Raw genomic sequence first — 21,256 nt, 5'->3', positions numbered from 1 at the left:
GGTACAGTTAAATAAACTTTTCCATATTTGGGTGAGAAGTTCCAATTATTGGTCAAGCAAGCCTCCAGTTTCGTAGTTTTCTTGGTCAAGTGAAGCTTGTTATTTATAATATATATATATATATATAATATGATATATAAATTTAAAAATTAACTTTCTGTAATCATTGCAAGTTATTAGGATTATAAATTTTCATTCAGTTACCATTGTAGTATTGTATTAAGATAAAAGAATTTAAAAACACTTATTTTGATTGCTGATGTGAGAATCTCAAAATGTAAAACTAAGACTACGTTGGGACAATAATTCAAAGACATAAATTTTAACTCAAACAATCTTGTAACCTTTGCAATAGAGGTGGTATCAAGATTGGTCAAATTCCTACAAGGTACAAGAGCACTATATGTTTTTGGAATAAGAGCATACTTATTATGCTTTATTTGGTTAATTAGAATGAGATCAAATAGTAGGAATGGCAATGGGGGTAATGGGGTGGATATTAATTCCTCATCCCCATTCCCCTATAATAAATTTTCTCCATTCCCCATTCCCCATGGGTGCCACCCTCCCCATTATTTAATGGGTATGGATTTTCTCCTACCCATTATTTTTTTACAGTAGTGAATAACAATTTCATTTACAATGTAATTTTATTATTTTATTTAACAAAAAATAAGAATGAATATTTTGATAGAATGATCATTTCATTTTGTTTCATTACAACAAACCAAACATTACTTAGCAATTAACTATATTCTAGAAAGATATAAATTGCAACAAGAGTAGGATGGGTTTGGGTAAAATGGTGTTGGGAAGAAGATAACAGTGCTATAAGTTCTTCATAATGCTCACATCCCTATAGATGTCAAAGCAAATTGTTTGTTTATGTTTGCATATCTTTCTAACACTGTGAAATGCCCAAGTAGAATTGAGCATGTCCACAAGCATGTTTAGCAAGAGTATGTCTATTTTATGTACGGTAAGAGAATTTGTATCGACAATAGTTCATATTTGTGAGGAAATTTGAAGGATTACAAAATCACTTTTCTGATAACAGAATAATGTTAAAAACTTTAAAAATTCTATCAAAAATTTGACCACATGTCTTACACGGGTGTGAGACCTACACAAGTGGATCTCATGTAGATCCCACACCCATGTGAGAGACATTTAGTAGAATTTTTTGTATCTCTAATATTTTTGCTGATAAAAATTAGAACAATTGTCTCCACATTTAATGACTGATAAAAAACTTCAATCACCATGAATACAATTTTCAACCACTTTGCAATGTTACTTAGGCGGTGTTTGGGGAGGAAATTTTTTGATTTTTTTTTTTTTTGTATTTTTTTTCATTAAAAGAAAAATTGTTTACAAAACCAAAAAAAATAAATCCAAACAAAATATCACATCAAACCCCATAATCATTTCACTTTTTCTCTCACAAACATCACATCCAACTACAAAAAAAAACCCAACTATCTTCCCAAAAAAAAAAAAAAAAAAAAAAAAAAAAAAAAAATTTCTCCAATAATATCCTACAACTAAAAAAACCCACTTCCCAAACATCCACATACTTAGCCCATGAATTATATATAGAAGTTTGAGGTTCAATTATCATTTTTTGATGCTTCTACTACAATCTCCCATTCGAGATGCTTGGTAGCTTGTTCAAAAGACAAAAGTTCATGCATGAGTGTGGAATGCTGTGCTACATTCTCTACATGAATATGGGACGGAACCTTCTCTCGTTTGCCAGAAGTATCCATCATCTTTGTTAGGCTATCTCATTGTCTATATAAATACAAACTCAATTATTCCATCAAATGAATGAAGACAAACAAGGAAAGACTATCAAAGTAACATTTATGCTTCAAATTGTGTCATTCTGATATATGGTATAAACAATCAATAAATCCCTTCAAAGTTCAAAGGATACCCAACATTGACCGAATATGAGCTTAAATCATCCCTCCTTCCCATTCTCCCCCCCCCCCCCCCCCCCCCAAAAAAAAAAAAAAACTCAATTGTTGTGAGATTACACTTGCTTAAGATGAAGTGGTCAAATTGCATTGGTATAATTCAAAGAAACGCTAAGAGTATGCTCACAAGTTGTTACTTGAGCAAAAAGGAGGCAGAACTAGTGTATCACTCAATTCATTGCGAGGAGGGTGGCTAGGAATAAATTCTCAGTGTTTTTAAGAAAGATAAAGTCATTCAAGATGTGGCGGAGAGCAAGCTCAAAGATCAAAAAGCAATTCTTGAGTCTCTTAGGGTCATTTGGATATTGTAATTAGGAAAGAACTAATCCATCCCTTAAGACCTTCACGGACTTGGCAAATAACGCAAATAATAATGGTGAATATGGATAGTGTATAATTGAGATTATGTTAAGTTGGGTTGAGGTACTAGGAGAAAAATCAGAAACTTGCACGGAATATGGATCAATTTCTTTGCAGCTAGCAACCGATAAAGAGGTGGTGGTTAGGTGGTTCTTTTATAGACCACTAGTAAACACACAACCTAGAGATTCTCTTCGGATGATAGTTGAACTGAAATGTAATTTTGAAATAAACATTGTGTTCCTTAAATTCTAAATTTGAAATAGAAATTGAAAATTGAAACTTGCTCTATATAACTATATATATCATTAGCATCGCGATCACATCCATTGTATGTGTGTGTGCTTAAATTTGACCTGACCACACACAATTAATAATATCTTCTTCTCCTAGCTTCCAAAAACAAAGTCGAAGAGTACGTGTACTAGATGGAATCAACACCTACAAACACAGAAAGACAAGTAACAAACTAGTTGGCTTGTCCACCCGAGGATACTCTGACAATTAAGTCAATAATTTTATTTCACTAGATAATCAAATAAGGTCACAACTCAAACAATAACTCACAAGTTAAAACATACCTCTAGCCCACGAAGCTGTCTACTTTATATAACATGTGCCCTCATCATCCTAGAAGTCTTACTGTAGACACCCCATTTTTTGACTGCCCTTAAGACTTGGGAGCCACGGGTTGATTGCTCCAGGATGAAGGCTATGTTATGCAAATGTTCGATTTCTTCGGTAAGAAGAGCTCCAAATCCCAACCTTACACCCCATTTTTGGACCAAAACTTTTTTGACCAAAATTATTTTAGACCTTAAAACCCTCTCTTTCAAAATATTTTTGCCAAATATTTCTACGATGTTCCAAGACTCACATTTCGTTAAATATTGTGTTTTTTGGTAAACCGAGCAAGGACAAAGTGGAAATAAATGAAAGAGAGGTGAACTCTTTGAAAAATCTTTCAAAATATTTTTTTTAGAAGTTTGGAGTTGAAGAAAATAAGAGTGGAGGGAAGAAACCTAGTTGGAGAAGAAATTAGGCATAAACCGTTAAGAGAGAGAGACGGACAGCCTCACTAAATCAGGCCTATCTTCTTGTACACTTGGACTTTAGTTATGAGACCACCACCATTGGAAATTTGACTTCTGGGGCTTCATTTTACACTCAATAATCTCCTAAAGCCGAGTCTGGATGAGGGAGATGTGGCTATTTGAAGTTAAGCATCCATCCGTTTAAGCCAAAACTGAATAGTTTTCACTAAAATAGGCATATATTTTTGCACACTTGTAATTTTTATGTGAGGCCGCCACCATTGGAAAGTAGACTTTCGGGGCTTCAACTTAGACTTAAGAATGACCGGCAAAGGAGTTCAGATGAAGGAGATATGCTCATTTGAAGTCGGTCCCAAAAAAAATAGATTTTCTGGCTAGCCACTGAATAAGGTTTGCCGGCCATGTGCCGGCCATTTATGAAGTTTTCCGGCCATGGATGAAGTTTTCCGGCCACTAGTGTCAAAAATCAGTTTTTTGTGTAGATATTTTCCCTCCAGCTGTTCTATATTGATATTTTTGACCTGAAGCCATATATTTCTATATATAGAGGGCCTTCTCTATTGTTTTCAAGGTTAGAAAAAATTTGGGAGTCCCTCTCTCTCTCTCTCTCTCTCTACATTTCTCTCATTCTCTTGTAAGTTTGTGCAAATTAGCCTACATACACTTCAAGTTTGCCTATCAACTCTTAACCAAAGTTGCTTATCTTTGGGCTGAGGTTACTTGGGACCCTCTTTAGAAGATGGTTTGGGCTTGGTTTATTGCCTCATTTTTGTCTTCCCTTCAAGAGGTATAATACTTGCCTTTTAAACTTGTTTTGCATACTTGCTTTGCCATCTTCTTCTATTTTTGGACTGTTTTTGGCCTGTCTTTGGATTGTCAAAAACTCTGTTTTTGTGGCTTAAGAGTGATGGTTTGAGGCTATTTTCAGTTAAGGAGTGGTTCACCCTTCTTGCTTCTTTGCTTGTAAAGCTTTTGTGCCTCCATCACTTTAAAACCAACTTTTTTGGGCTTCTAACCACTAAATTTCAGAGGTTTTTCAGTGGTAAAAAACTTATTTTGATGTCCAAATTTGGAGGGGTTAACCTCCCCTCCTTATGTCTTATTTGCATGCCTAGTTACCTTCACATGTTAACATATTTCTCTAGCTTAACTTAGCTCAAGTCTGGCATGTTTTAGCCTCTGAAATAACCTGTTTTAGTTTTGTTTTTGGCTGGTTAGTTTGTTTGAGTCATGTTTTGCATATTTGTAGTGCTAATTCCTTCACTAGTTTAATGTTTTAAGGCTTGAACCATCATTGTTAGAAGTGGAATATCTTCCTGCGTTAGGCATTCTTCTTGGCATTACGATGCCTCCTCTTGATTGGTTCTGGCGAACAGGGGCAGAACGACTGTATAGAATTTTGTGTTTCTGATCGTCCACGCTTTGAGCCCGGCGTGTTCATTTTTTTCTAAAAACTCTTTGTAACTAGAATCGGCTTCGGGGTTGCATAATATAATACTTGGAATCCCGTCCTTTATTTTTTTTGGGCGTGCATATTTACAATTTGAAAAAAAATCTCGTTGCGCTCCAATAAACTCGCGCCAATGTTTCAAAAATTGTGGGGTTACATCATCGATTATGTTATAAAAAGCGTCGTCCTTGTGGTCCCTCAGGTTGATGTGGCCAGAATAATAATTATGTGGTCCCAAAGACCGGGCCTAACATGTTTTTCCAATTCTAGATGGGCCTTCAATTATAATGCTCTTGGGCCTTTTGGGTCTTTGGGTTTCGTCTCTTATATTGTCTGCAACCCATTGCTGTATGACTATTGGGACAATCCATACTGTGTCTGTAAATGGATGAACATACGACAATGGTGGATTAACTGAAATCCGGTCATAATTAGATGACAACTTGTCATAATTTAACCAGAAACATTTTGGATCACCATTTTGTACCAGTGCTAGTGCTTCGTCCTTGGTATCGGCGGCAAGTGCATCGCGATATATATTTTCTTTGTTACTCTGGTTAGCGCAACGGCTCCTCTCACGGAATTCACCCCATTCCGTGTAATCCCCGTGTTTGGAGATGTATTCCAACACATTTTGTTGGTTGTAGGCCCCTTGTACATTCGGATGGAACTGGCGACTAGTTCGATCGTGAGTAACGTCGAAGAATCGTTCATTCTGCGTTTGAAAACGGTATGAAAATTGGACAAGGGCATGGAGATGTGGTTGCCCGTCCTCGTGTAATTCATGTGCAACCCTCACATAATTTGGTGGCCTAGTTGTGAACAGCGCTCTAATTTTCTCTAACAATCTCTCTTTAGGTATAGAACATTGGGCATATGTGAGGAAGATGTTCTTGCTTTGAACTCTAAAACGACATCGCATTGAGGCCATAACTCACTCTCAATAACGTCACTTACTCTCCCGGATGATGCAAGTCACTCTCTGAAAACTTTACTGGTGGAAGAGAGTTAGGGAGTGAGTTACATGGGTGCCCAGGAGCGTCCCACTAATATTACCTGGGACGCTCCCCCTCGCGCCATGTGTCGTCCCCCGATTGATGCTCCCTTCCGTAATTCGCGGCGTGTTGTCATTTAGGGGCTTCGCTTCGCGTCCTGATCTGCGGCCAAGATTAAAAATCTAAACAGGCAAGCGCAAGCGAGAAATTATTATATAAGACAAAATAATAGGGGAGTTTGAATTATTTTGGAAATGGATCGCGGAGATCTAGGCCAATTTAGGCGGTTGATTTTAAAATACGAGCTGGATCTATTGCTGGTGTACTGGTCCTTGTTGGTCATCGGCGAAAACAACGCCGAAAAGTTAATCCGGCTCATCAACGCCTGTCAGCGGCAACAAGATGCTCTATTTGCCGGTATGAAAACGGTTTCTGAACTAGAAACCCAAGCGACGTCAGACACATATTCCGTCACTGATTATTATTACGTCACGGCGCCCGAACCAGATGTGCCTGTGTGGTCTAGAACTGGATTTGGGTGTAATAAAAAACAATTGTGAATTATTTTTTTTTTTCATAATTTGTGTTGCTTTGGAATATGTAATAAAAATATTTTATAAACGGCATTTGATTACTGGGCCGCGCTTCAATTAATGATGGGCCTATATGTAATGGGCCTCTGGGCCGTGCCTCAATTAATGGTGGGCCTCTAGTATCCACTTCTTTCATAGTTTAATGGGCCTATTCCAACTGTTCATGATAAACATTATATGGGCCTTATTATTGTAATTGGTCCGTTGGTCTATCTACCAATTACAGCCCACTAAACATTATACCTGCTCAAAAATCGAATTTATGAAGACAATATAAATTCCATAAACTTGGATTTTATTTAATCATAAAAATGTACATAAATATTTTCCCATCGCCAGTTGTTTACATAATATGAAATTTCGTCGAGTACAATGGTCAGTGCGAGACAATAATTAACTACACTAATAATCCCAAAGCTGGATAATTTGTTCGTCATCCTGCGTGCAATAAGCTGGGTAAATACAGTCTCCGTGAGGCTTCTGCGACCATGGGATGTCAGCCATGTATACATTGTTGTTGTAAACATCCGAATTCCCAATGCTTTCCAGAGGTTGTAGTTGAATAGGCATTCTATCTTGTACACCCCCTGATTGGCCGGTCTGGAGAGGTTTACTGCTTTGAACCACATCGGGTTCTTCAAAGTATCGTAAAAGACCCCTGACAGCGTCCTCTCTCTCCAATGTATGTGGTTCGACACAGCCGTTCATATGGAATATCGAACAGCCGCATTTGAAGTGGAATATATTCCTGCGTTGAGCCTTCTTCTTGGCATTACGATGCCTCCTCTTGATTGGTTTTGGCGAACAGGGGGTGAACGACTGTATAGAATTCTGCGTTTCTGATCGTCCACGCTTTGAGCCCGGCGTGTTCTTTTTTTTCTAAAAACTCTTTGTAACTAGAATCGGTTTCAAGGTTGCATAATATAATACTTGGAATCCCGCCCTTTGTTTTCATTGGGCGGGCATATTTACAATTTGAAAAAAAATCTCATTGCGCTCCAATAAACTCGCGCCAATATTTAAAAAATTGTGGGGCCACATCATCGATTATGTTGTAGAAAGCGTCGTCCTTGTGGTCCCTCAGGTCGATGTGGCCAGAATAATAATTATGTGGTCCCAAAGACTGGGCCCAACATGTTTTCCCAATTCTAGATGGGCCTTCAATTATAATGCTCTTGGGCCTGTGCGGTCTTTGGGCTTCGTCTCTTATATTGTCTGCAACCCATTGCTGTATGGCTGTTGGGACGATCCATACTGTGTCTGTAAATGGATGAACATACGGCAATAGTGGATTAACTGAAATCCGGTCATAATTGGATGACAACTTGTCATAATTTAACCAGAAACATTTTGGATCGCCATGTCGTATCAGTACTAGTGCTTCGTCCTTGGTGCCGGCGGCAAGTGCATCGCGATATATATTTTCTTTGTTACTCTGGTTAGCGCAGCGGCTCCTCTCACGGAATTCACCTCATTTCGTGTAATCCCCGTGTTTGGAGATGTATTACAGCACATTCTGTTGGTTGTAGGCCCCTTGTACATTCTGATGGAACTAGCGACTAGTTCGATCATGAGTAACATCGAAGAACCGTTCATTCTGTGTCTGAAAATGGTATGGAAATTGGACAAGGGCATGGCGATGTGGTTGCCCGTCCTCGTGTAATTTATGTGCAACCCTCACATAATTTGGTGGCCTAGTTGTGAACAGCGCTCTAATTTTCTCTAACAATCTCTCTTTAGGTATAGAACATTAGGCATATGTGAGGAAGATGTTCTTGCTTTGAACTCTAAAACGACGTCGCATTGAGGCCATAACTCAATCTCAATAACGTCACTTACTCTCTCAGATGACGCAAGTCACTCTCTGAAAACTTTACTGGTGGAAGAGAGTTAGGGAGTGAGTTACATAGGTGCCCAGGAGCGTCTCACTAATATTACCTGGGATGCTCCCCCCCCTCGCGCCACGTGTCGTCCCCCGATTGGTGCTCCCTTCCGCAATTCGCGGGGTGTTGTCGTCTAGGGGCTCCGCTCCGTGCCCAGATCTGCAGCCAGGATTAAAAATCTAAAAAGGCAAGCGCAAGCGGGAAATTATTATATAAGCCAAAATAATGGGGGAGTTTGAATTATTTTAGAAATGGATCGCGGAGATCTAGGCCAATTTAGGCAGTTGATTTTAAAATACGAGCCGGATCTATTGCTGGTGTACTGGTCCTTGTTGGTCATCGACGAAAACAACGCCGAAAAGTTAATCCAGCTCATCAACGCCTGTTAGTGGCAACAAGATGCTCTATTTGCCGGTATGAAAGCGGTTTTCGAGCTAGAAACCCAAGCGACGTCAGACACATATTCTGTCGCTGATTATTATTACGTCACGGCGCCTGAACCAGATGTGCCTGTGTGGTCTAGAACTGGATTTGGGTGTAATAAAAAAAATTGTAATTTTTTTTTTTTTTTATAATTTGTGTTGCTTTGGAGTATGTAATAAAAATATTTTATAAACGGCATTTGATTACTGGGCCGCGCCTCAATTAATGATGAGCCTCTGTCTAATGGGCCTCTAGTATCCACTTCTTTCATAGTTTAATGGGCCCATTCCAACTGTTCACGATAAACATTATATGGGCCTTATTATTGTAATTGGTCCGTTGGTCTATCTACCAATTACAGCCCATTAAACATTAAACCTGCTTAGAAATTGAATTTATGAAGACAATATAAATTCCATAAACTTGCATTTTATTTAATCATAAAAATGTACATAAATATTTTCCCATCGCTAGTCGTTTACATAATATGAAATTTCGTCGAGTACAATGGTCAGCGCGAGACAATAATTAACTACACTAATAATCCCAAAGCTTAATGCCTCCAGATGGAATCACCAATATTTGTATTAATACGAAATTATTTTACTAATAACAATATTTCAATCTACAATTCAAATGCGCTCTTACAATCGATTTTGTGCGACATTCCCACACAAAATAACAAATAATTGCGTTTTTTACAATATTATTGTAAGCGCTGCTCAGTTGACCTAAACTATCTCGGAATTCGGATACAACATTCTTTCCGATGTTGATAAATGTTTTAATGCCTTGACGGCTAACAACTGGATATTCATTTGATTGCGGCGGCATTACAATGGGGACATGCCACAATACAACAAAACGGTCTATTTCCGTGCCCCTGACCATACAACCAGTTCGTGGGTCACCACTGGACCACAGGAAAACGTCTTCAAACTTTGGCGTATACGCAGGATTAGGAAATCGGTCCAACACAACGACAAATTCACATTGGCCATTGTCAAGTATACCAGATGGATCAATGTCCACAGTTTGTTCTGCAGACTGAGCAGGGGCATCACGCATGTCGCTTTCGAGGCCAGGCATATCAGCAGCAACTTCGGAGAGACCACTAGTTTGACGTAAAACTACACCCTGGATGTAGAGCCCTAACAGCTTCAATTTTCGGGATAGTCGTTCATCCTTTTCAGTACCAACCTCCGGGGCTTCATTTTACACTCAATAATCTCCCAAAGCTGAGTTCGGATGAGGGAGATGTGGCTGTTTGAAGTTAGGCATCCATCCGTTTAAGCCAAAACTGAGCAGTCTTCACTAAAATAGGCATATATTTTTGCACACTTGTAATTTTTATGTGAAGCTGCCACCATTGGAAAGTAGACTTTTGGGGCTTCAACTTAGACTTAAGAATGACTGGCAAAGGAGTCTAGATGAAGGAGATATGCCCATTTGAAGTCGGTCCCAAAAAATAAATTTTCTGGCTAGCCACTGAATAAGGTTTGTTGGCCATGTGCCGGCCATGGATGAGGTTTGCCGGCCATGTGCTGGCCATTTATGAAGTTTTCCTGCCATGGATGAAGTTTTCCGGCCACCTGTGTCAAAAATCATTTTTTTGTGCGGATATTTTCCCTCCAGCTGTTCTATATTGATATTTTTGACCTGAAGCCATATATTTCTATATATAGAGGGCCTTCTCTATTGTTTTCAAGGTTAGAAAAAATTTGGGAGTCTCTCTCTCTCTCTCTCTCTCTCTCTCTCTCTACATTTCTCTCCCTCTCTTGTAAGTTTGTGCAAATTAGCCTACATACACTTCAAGTTTGCCTATCAACTCTTAACCAAAGTTGGTTATCTTTGGGCTGATGTTACTTGGGACCCTCTTTAGAAGATGGTTTTGGCTTGGTTTATTGCCTCATTTTTGTCTTCCCTTCAAGAGGTATAATACTTGCCTTTTAAACTTGTTTTGCATACTTGCTTTGCCATCTTCTTCTATTTTTGGACTGTTTTTGGCCTGTCTTTGGATTGTCAAAAACTCTATTTTTGTGGCTTAAAAGTGGTGGTTTGAGGCTATTTTCAGTTAAGGGGTGGTTCACCCATCTTGCTTCTTTGCTTGTAAAGCTTTTGCGCCTTCATCACTTTAAAACCAACTTTTTTGGGCTTCTAACCACTGAATTTCAGAGGTTTTTCAATAGTAAAAAACTTATTTTGATGTCCAAATTTGGAGGGGTTAACCTCCCCTCCTTATGTCTTATTTGCATGCCTAGTTACCTTCACATGTTAACATGTTTCTCTAGCTTAACTTAGCTCAAGTCTAGCATGTTTTAGCCTCTGAAATAACCTATTTTAGCTCTTTTTTTGGCTAGTTAGTTTGTTTGAGTCTTTTTTTGTATAGTTGTAGTGCTAATTCCTTCACTAGTTTAATGTTTTAAGGCTTGAACCATCATTGTTGTGAGTTGGTTGCATGTTTTAGTGTTTTTATCATTCATTTTCAGCACTTAATCAATCTCTGCTATCCCCCTCAATTCTTCACTTTTGATTTGCTTTGAAAGTGGTTTCAAACCACTTGTTTGCCTAAGTGTGAAATGGAGATGCTACACCTAATGGTTTAATCCCTTAGGGAGTTCATTACCAACAGTAGAATGCCTCTTTCATGTCCAAAGCAACTTGTGATTTGAACCCTCCTTCCATTAGAGGACACTCACCAATGGACTTAATGGATTAAAGGATGATTTGGTAATTAAAATGAGTAAACCAAATTGGCAAGTAAAAGAGGCAAGATAAAGCATTCTTTGTGTTGCATTGCATGTGTTCAAATCGAACGTTAATTTGAACACAGAGCAAATGGGACATTTCATACTAAATAGTGATGAAACATGCCATTTTCCTAGGTCTTCATTGCCCTTGATCATGCATGATAGGGTGATGGTCATTTGAGTCTTATTGTTGCATTTATTAAACTTACACAATTGGTTTCAGGAGCCATCATGCAATGAAATTGCTTGATTGGTAAGTTTGTGAACCAAATCTTGTCCCCCCTATGATTTCCTCATGAAAATGAGAGACAAGGTGTGCAGACAACCCTTGAAAAAACCCCCTTTTTGCTCTATTTGTGCTCTGTTGTAGCATGGTGATCCAATGCATCAGTGGCTGGCAATGCACCACCAGTGGCCGGCAGGGCATCTTTTTTGGCCGACAGTACACCCTTTTGGCCGGCAGATGGCCGGCAACAACCATCCATGGCTGGCAGGCCACTGATGCAAGCCTCAAAAAATATTTGGTAAGGTGGAGTAGAAAGGTTTTAGCAATGTTCAACTCTGCAAACAGAGGCCTTTGACAGCAAAACGGTGGTCTTCCCAAGCAAGAACCAAGCATATGCATTTTCCACTTCCCGAGGCAGAGCAATGGCAGCATAGTTTAATGTCTTAATTGCTTACTTCGTGTACATTTGTGTTAACTAATTAGTTTGCTAGTTAGTTACAGTGTTGTAATAGTTAGTAATTAGCTTAGCTAGTTATTCATTTGATTTGTAATAATTAGTCTAATTAACTTAATTATATTAGCTTAGATTAGCTTAGCTCTTATTCATTCGGACCCTCCTTCGCGAGGGTGTAATGTTGTAATAAGTGTGCATGCGTGTGTGTATGTCTTCCAACCCCATGTCTTTTTCCCTTTTATTTAATCGCTTTCGATGGTTAGATTAGGGGCATGTTTCAATTAGCATATCGCATGCTTACATCCATTTATTTGTATTTCATACACCAAGGCTCGGCGCATCATTCAAACTGCATTGTCATTTCAATACTTATTTGAATATGTTCTTAATTGCATGTTGTTCAAATCGATCAATATGCCATATTAGTAGCCGAGCCTATTAATTGCATATTGCATGTGTTGCATTAGACATCTTGTATAGTTAGGATCATGCATCTTTGTAATTAGTTTCTGTTTTGGTTTGGAGTACTCGGAGAGTTTTCACGCTTTAGCATACTTGCATAAGTGTGAATGTTGCCATGATTAGCATGTTTGCAATGAGGCTATGTGCTTAAATGCTAAACTGCATGGATGCCTATGGATGAAGGCTTGTTGTTTGAATTGGAACAATTCAAAGAATATAAGTTTTAAGCCCACTTTGTAGACACCCCATTTTTGACCGACCTTAAGACTCAGACGTCATCGTTTGAGCGCTCAATGATTGTGCATGTTTGTGCTCGTTTTGAGTTTCCGGAGCCTTCGGTCAAGCACCTTGTCTCGGGACCTCTTAACTTTCTTCTCTTGGCTTAATTTTTGGACCATGCCTTGTTGCCTTTGCCTAGAGAGAGATAGAGGCCTATAGGCCACTTTTCGTAGTCGTAGACTACTTTTCCCTCTTGTAGGCCACTTTTTGTACCCGTAGACTAGTTTTCGGGGCTTCCGGCTGAGTGCCTTGTCTCGCGAACTCTTGTCTTGCTTCCTTCTTGGTTTGTTTTTTAACCAAACCTTGTTATCCTTTGTCTGGATAGTGGAACAGGGGTGTAGACCAATTTTTTCCCATGTAGACCACTTTTTGTCCCTGTAGACCACTTTTGGTGGTCGAACAGCTAGGGTGGGTGTCCGTGGACCACCTAAGGTGGTCGGCAGCCTGCCACCACCTTCTACTCTCTGTGCAGACCCTCTCTCCCCTTTGCCGACCACTTTTCTTACCTGTAGACCACCTTTTATGGTCGGTCAACTAGTGGGAGTGGTCGGTCAACTAGTGGGAGTGGTCGGTCAACCACTTCAACTGGTCGGCAACTTTTCTGCATTTTCTGCAGATATTTTCCTTGCCAGCTGTGCCAGCTGTTGGGCACAAAAGGCATCCTACATACATATGGAGGGATTGCACCAAGCTTCTAGCTTGTTCAACAAGCTTGAGGCTTGGAATTCTATAAGAGGGAGGCTTTCTCTCCCTTTCCAGGGTTCAAAATTTTTTCTTAGGGCTAAATATATCCTTCTATCTCTATATTTGTGTTGTTTTGTGCCTTAAAGTGAGTTTTGTTCATACTTTTGCACTAAGCACCTAGTGAAACACCTTCACTCTTGAGCTAAGGTTCTTGGAGGTTGCATTTGAGTGGTTTTGACTTGGTTTTTTCCTCTGAAGTTTCTGTTTTGAAGTTGTTCTTCAAAGGTGAGTTTTACCCTCTTTAAAGCTTTGTTTCCATTGCCTATTTGTCCCTATTTGCATGATGTTTTAGGCTTAAATTTCAACTGCTAAAAGTTTCATTTTCAAGTGCTTAAAGTGTTTGTTTGAGGCCTCTTTGGTGTTGGGGGTGGTCTACCCCCTTTTTGTGCCTTATTTTCCCTTGTTTTGAGCTATCCTTTTAGGCCTTTGAGATCACCTTTGTTTGGCCTCTTCACCACTAAATTCCAGAGGAATTTCAGTGGTGGAAAGTGTGTTTTGGGACCCAAAATAGGAGGGGGCGGTCCCCCCCTTTTGTACCTTGTTTCCATGTGTTATTGGCTTACCAAGTTAGCATGTTTTTCTACCTTCTTGGGCCCCTATCTTAGCATGTTTCAGGCCTTGTTTTGCCATGATATAGCTCTGTTTGGGGTTGGTTTGGTCACTCCATGCATGCTTTCTACACTTGTAGTGTAATCTTGCCATTTAGCCTTGTGTGCTCAATGCTTTGATCCATCATGCTAGCCTATTTTGGTCCTATCTTAGCATGTTTTTGGTGTTATTTTAGCATGCCATAACTCTATTTTTGGGTGGTTTGATTGTCTCTTGCATGCCTCATACCCTTGTAGTGCAATCCTCCATATAGCCTTAACATGCATCATGCTTTGGACCACCATTTTAGCATGTTTTTGGCTCCACTCCAGCAAGTTTTTACTCATGTTTTGTCATGCTTAAGCTCTGTTTTAAGTGGTTTTGGTCATGCATGCCTTGCTTTGTATATCTATAGTGCAATCTTGCTCACTAGCTTTAAGTTTCAAAGTCTCTAGGATGCTTTACTTGAGTTGTTTGCATGCTTTGGCCTCATTTCTACCATGATTTCAGTGTGTGTAATGTGGTGATACTCTCTCATGCTTTTGGAGAGTCATGTTTTATGCCTTGATCATGGCCTAACTTGTATGCATGAATGCCTAAGCTTTTGGGCTACCATCTCAGCATGTTTTTGGTGTTATTTTGCCATGATACAACTCTGTTTTCTGTTGGTTAGATCATCCCTCATTTACTTCTTACACTTGTAGTGCAATCCCACTCATTAGCCTTGCATGCATCATGTTTTATGCCTCATATTCTAGCATGTATTAGCTCTACTCCATGCATGTTTTGGTCTTGTTTTGACCTGCCTTGGGACTGTTTTGAGTCACCTTGGCCCTTTAGGACTTGCTTGATATGGCTATGGTGTAAATGCCTTTGCTAGCCTTAAGCTTTGAGCCTCTTAGCATGCTTCATTTGTGATGTGTGCATGATATGGCATCATTTGGAATGTAATTTCAGAGCTTTTGTCTTTGCTATACTCTTATGTTTATCACTCTTTCATTGCTCTTGAGGGTTATGCATTATGCCTTGTTTGTGAGCCAATGGATGAGCATGCTTTCCTTCCCTTTGAGCCTGTGTTTTAGTATGCCTTTGGCCTTGATTTAGCATGCCTTAACTCTGTTTTGAGTAGTTTGGGTCATATGGCATTTGTTCTGCATGGTTGTTGTGTAATCGCTTTGACTAGCCTAATAATTCAAGGTCCTTAGGATGCTATGCTTGTGTTGTTTGGATGATTTGGCATCATTTCATACATGATTTCAGTGCACATAGTGTAGTCACACTCTCACATGTGTCACCTCTTTAATTGTGTTTGAGAGTTGTGCTTCTATGCCTTATTGATGAGCCATTGCATGAGCATCATTATCTTGCCTTTCATGCCATTATTTCAGAGCATTTTAGCCACTATTTTGGGCATGCATGAGGTCTGTTGGGGTTGGTTTAAGTCTATTGAGCATTGTATTGCATGCCTCTTATATGATGCTCTTTACTTGCTTTGATGCTTTAGCCTCCAAACATGCCATGTACGCATTGTTCATATGTTAGAACCTTGTGCATGCCACATTAGCATTGATAGGTAGGCATGTTGTGTGTGTTGCATTATGTTTGGATTGGGTGTTAATCCAAACACGAGAAACGAGGGGCGTTTGATACTTGAAGTGATGAAACACAGCTCATTTCTCGATCGCCGACCCTCTTGATCAAGCATGATAAAGGTGGAGACCCTTATGTGTTATTTGTGCATTCATTGACATTGACTTGTGCAATGTTGGCTTCTCGACCATCATGCATTGTGATGCATGGTTGGTGGCCCGAGAGTCGAGTACCGCACTCCCTTGAGCTCGAGAAATGGTAGCGAGGGTGGTTGTACACACATTCCCTTGCAAATACACTGTCATGCCCTTGTTGTTCTCTATTGCAACAAAACTGGAATTTGGCAAAATTTTTGGTTGGCAAACTAGTAAAGGTGGTCGACCGACCACTTTTTCTGGTCTACAACAAGTTTTTCTGGTCTACATGTGGCCTACAACCCCCTTTTCTGGTCAGCAGCCCACCGGAGGGTCCCTGTGTTGGAGCAAAAGCATTCTGGAGATTGGCACAATTTTCAGAGGCCAAGGCAAATGCAAACAGAGGCAATTCTGGGCATGGCAATGGATTTCCAAGCGAGGCAATCGAGAGCATGCATCCTTCATTGTTCAAGGCAGAGTTGTGGCAGCCTAGTTCACATACCTCACATGCTTAGTTAGTTACCATGATTAGTTAATTTGTTAATTAATTAAAGTATTGTAATAATTAGTTGTAGCTAGTTATTCAATTTGTGTTGTGTAATAATTAGTCTAATTAGAGTATTAGATTAGTTAAGTAGCTTAGCTTAGCATAACTAGTTTGTATTATTTATTCAGACCCTCCGTCGAGAGGGCAAATGTTGTAATAACTGTGCATATGTGTGATGTATGTCTTTCAACCCCATTTCTTTCTCTCATTTACTTATCAGCTTTTGATGGTTAGTTTTAGGGCATGTTTCAATTAGCATCCTTATGCTTGCATGTGTGCATCATTCATTTGTCTTGTATGTACCGGGCTTGGCACATCATTCAAACTATGTTGTATTTCAATACCTATTTGAATACGTGTATCAATTGTTGCATTCATATGCCATCTTAGATAGCCGAGCCTACTGTAGACACCCTATTTTTGACCAACCTTAAGACTCAGACATCACCAACTGAGTGCTCAGTGATGTTGTATATTGTGCTCGTTTTGAGGTTACGGAGTTTCGGCTGCGAGCCTTGCCCCCGGACTTTGGGGCTCTTTTGTGCTTTGCCTCGATTTGCGAACCAGGTCCTGTTTTCTCTGTTTTCTCTTCCCAAAGGGAGGGAGAGGTCTTGTTGACCATCTCTCAGTGGCCGTAGGCTACGTTTCATGGTCGTAGGCCATTTTTCCCATTTGGAGCCCAGTTTCTGATTTTTGGAGCTGTCGGTCGTGTGCCTCGGTTTGGGACTGCTTAACTACCTCCGTTTGCTCCGATTTTTGGCACACACCTTGTTTCCTCCCTTTAGAGGGACACTGTGGCCCGGGAGACCACCTTCGTGGTCATACGCCACTTCTGGTGCCTAATAGCCTGTTTTTAGGGCCCCAGACTGCGCGTTTTAGCCCCCGAACCTTCGTTTTGCATCCGTCTTGGTCCATTTTTGGTAGGGACCCTATTTTCATTGTTAGGGAGGTGGTAGTATGGTGGGAGGCCACCTTTTCCCCTTGGAAACCAGTTTTCTCTTTTTCTCTCTCCTAAAGCTGATTTTTCTAACAGAAGGCTGGTTTTTCTCACTTTTGAGCCACAATTTCTGGCTTTTCATACCACCATTGTGTTGTGCTCATCTGGGAGGCCAACAATATGGGTAGGCCGACCAGTAATTCTTCTTGACCCTTTTGAACCTTGCTAAAAAGCTAGTTTTTCTCTCTCCTGGGTCACATTTTCTGGTTTTCCACTATACAGCTGTGTTGCACTCATTTGGGAGACCACCTTTCTGGGGTGGCCGGCCAGAATTTCTCCTTGAACCTTTTGACCCCTGGTCGGCCGACCAGGGAGAGTGGTCGGCCGGCCACTTGAACTGGTCGGCCTGCTTCTTGCTTTTTGCTCTCTCTGAATGCATCACAGCTGTGCCATCTGGGAGGCATTTGGACCATCATGGAGGATATTTGAAGTTTCCAAGAGAAGCTTTAGAGCCTCTAATCTATAAAGGAGAGGCTTGTCTTCATTTGCAAGGGTCAGAAAAAAACCAGCTGAGGCATATACATATAACTCTCCATATCTCTCTCATCCAAGCTCAAAACACCCTTGTTCTTGGTCATTTACACTACACCTTATAGCCTACCACCTCCACCATCCGTTCCAGCACTTTGGGACTGATTTTCAGGGGTTGAAGGTTTACCAACCTGGCCCAGAAGTTGCTGCATTGCTGTGCTACAAGGGTAAGTCTCCATTTCCCCTTTTCTTGCATTATTTTGCTCCATAGCTTAGCCCTATTTTCAAGCATTTTTGGGTTTCGTTATAAACTGTAAAGTGTCTTATTTTGAGCTCCTCTTCAAGTTTGATTGAGGATACTTTTCTGTTTGATGTCTCCTACATCCTTGTATGCTTCATCTCTCTTTTAGGGCTTATTTTGCATGATATCTTAGCCTTACTTGCAAGCATTTTCAAGATTTTCCATAAACTAGAAAAAGTCTTATTTTGATCTTGTAAACATGTTTGTTTAAGGAATATTTTCTGTTTGGGGTCATCTTCCCCCTTCCATGCTTCATTTCCTCATGTTTTGAGCCTTGTATTAGAGCATTTGCATTGGCCTTGGTTTGGCCTTTTGGTCATTGAAATCTAGTGTATTTTCAGTGGCCAATATGTGTTTTTGATCACTAAAATCAAAAAGGGGTGACCCTCTCACCCTTTGTCCTCTTTACTGGCATTGTTGGCCTTCCAAAGGGGCTCCATCTTGCATGTTGTGAAGTCACATTTCAGGCCCTATTTTGTGAGTTTTACAGTCTGCCTTGACTCCGTCCAGAGCCCCTTTGGCCATATTTTATGTCTATGATGCATGTGTAGAACAATCCCACTCAAGGCCTTTCAAAGGGTCTTTCATTTGCATGCTTCCTAGGTTGATTTTAGGGCCTTTTTGGTGAGATTTAGGGCTGTCATAACCTATTTCTAGAGGTGGTTTTGCCATCATTGATGTCCATCATGTATGTGTAGAGTAACCCTCTTATTGGCCTTTCAAAGGAGCCCATCATTTTTGCATGCATTGACTGAGTTTCAATGATTATTTGGGCATATTTTGACATGTCATACATCTATTTTTGGTTGGTTTGGTGAGCCCTCATATGCTTCATATAGTTGTAGAACAACTCATGGTTCACTAGCTTTCTTTGCATGCTTTGTTGGACCTTGATTTTAGCACATTTTGGCCATGCCTTAAACTGATATTGTGCTTATTTTGGACTGACCTAGTTCTATTTTTGGGTCTCATGGTTGAATGATGTCGGTTTTGCATGCTTGTAGTTCAATACCCGTGCTTAACTTTAAGTTTTTGAGGTTCATTCCATGCATATACTGAGGTGTGTTCATGTTTTGGGTCCATTATATATCATATTTCAGAGCTTGTATCAATGCCATATTGCCATGTTTTATACTCTTTAAATGCGTTTGAGAGTCGGGCTTGTATGCCACATTTGCCGACCATTGAAAGAGTTCCATTTTGTTGCATTCCGAGCCATCATTTTAGGCCATTTCCCCATTGTTTCAGACCTGCCTAGGGTCTGCTTGGGGTTGACTTTGCCATTAGTGCATTGTTTTGGGTACCTCTAGTGTAACGCACTTCACTAGTTTCGGTACCCGGGCCCCCTAGCTTGCATTGTGTGCCATATTTCCATGCTTTGGGACCATTGCACATCATATTTCAGTGCTGGAAATTGCATATTTGTATGCCATCTTTCATCCCTTGCCATGCTTTGGTAGAGTGGCATTTGATGCCTTAGGTTCGGTCCTTGGTATTTGTGCATGTGTGCACGCATTTCGGTTGTCTCATTTTCATCTAATGGCCACTGATGTGAGTGTGGCTGAGGTCCACTCATGTTGGTGTAAGTCCATCGTGCATTGTGTATGCCATTTCGGTCCATAGCATTGTGTATGCTGAGTTGCATGTTAGAGCATTGTGTATGCCATGTTACATCGAGCATTGTGTTTGCCATTTCATAGCATTGCGTATGCTAGGTTGTATGTTAGTCGCATTGTGTATGCCATCTCATTTGGTTGTGTTTGGAATAGGAGTTAGCCTAAGCACGGGAAACGAGGGACATTTCGTACTCCGAGTGACGGAACGTGTCTCAATTCCTGATCGCCGACACTCCGGATTACCCATGATGGAGTTTAGGTCTTGTTGTGTTTATATGTGCACTCATTTCACATCGAGTTGTGCAATTTGACTCCTCGGCCATCATGCATCGAGATGCGTGATTGGTGGCACGAGGATCAAGGACTACACTCCCTGAAGAGTAGTCATGCATACATATGTGAAAATACTTTGCTGTGCCCATTTCTAGCTCTCTGTTGCAGCAAATCAGAAATCAGCAGCTTTCTAAAGCCTTGCATAGCATTCCGACATTAATTGCAAACAGAGGCGAATCGGGGCATCGCAATGGATTTCCGCGCAAGGCAACTCGAGCATGCATCTTTCATCATTCGGAACAGAGCTGAGGCGGTCCATGGATTTGCATGCTAATTTACTTGCTTTCCTAGTTAAATTGTTAATTAATTAGGGTTTTGTACTTATTCGGACTGTAATTATTATTCGGACTGTATTATTTATTCGGACCCTCCAAGCAAGGGCACAACTGTAATAAGTGTGCGTGTGTGTGATGTATGTCTTCCAACCCCACGTCTTTCTCCTTTTTATTTACCAGCTTATAATGGTTAGGTTAGGGCATGTTTCAATTAGCATACTTATGCTTGCATGTTTGCATCATTCATCTGTCTTGCATGCACCAGGCTCGGCACATCATACTAACTGCATTGTATTTCAATTCCAAGTTGAATATTTGTTAGTTGTAGCATTTCACTTGTCATTTTAGAATAGCCAAGCCTATCGTAGTTGCATTTTTGCATGTGTTGCATTAGGCATTTCTGTATAGTTAGGATCATGCATGGATTTCTAACCTAGTTTCTGTTTTGGCTCGGAGTACTAGGTAAGCTTTTACGGTTTAGCATCTTGCATGCGTGTGAATGTTGCCATGATAGCATGTTTACCATAAGGCTATATATGCTTATTTGATATAACTGCCTGAATGCCTGTAGGTGAAGGTTGGATTATCTGAATTGGAATAATGCATTGACTATGAGTTTTAAGCCCACTAGATAGTAGCAAAACCATGTTTTCTAAGCCCACCCGAGGGTGGCAAAATCTGCATTTTTAGCCTACTTACGAGTAGCAAACCGCTTTCAAAAACAAACATGAAACGTTTTGTTCCAATA

At 40.2% G+C, this 21,256-nt stretch overlaps 1 protein-coding gene across 1 annotated transcript; it reads right to left on the bottom strand.

The window, feature by feature from the left end:
• Positions 1–5,094: 5,094 nt before the first annotated feature.
• LOC114269840 (uncharacterized) lies at positions 5,095–7,143 on the bottom strand. Its single transcript, XM_028211191.2, has 3 exons — positions 6,900–7,143; positions 6,660–6,678; positions 5,095–5,752 (listed from the first exon to the last, which is right to left on the bottom strand). The coding sequence occupies exons 1-3, from the start codon at positions 7,141–7,143 to the stop codon at positions 5,095–5,097; spliced, it is 921 nt and encodes a 306-aa protein (XP_028066992.2).
• Positions 7,144–21,256: the final 14,113 nt, after the last annotated feature.

The sequence above is a fragment of the Camellia sinensis genome, chromosome 1 (assembly GCF_055761805.1).
Source record: "Camellia sinensis isolate YWXY chromosome 1, ASM5576180v1, whole genome shotgun sequence".
In the NCBI taxonomy this organism is placed as follows: domain Eukaryota; kingdom Viridiplantae; phylum Streptophyta; class Magnoliopsida; order Ericales; family Theaceae; genus Camellia; species Camellia sinensis.
Note: the sequence above shows the minus strand (reverse complement) of the source record. Positions and strands in the feature narration are given on the sequence as shown.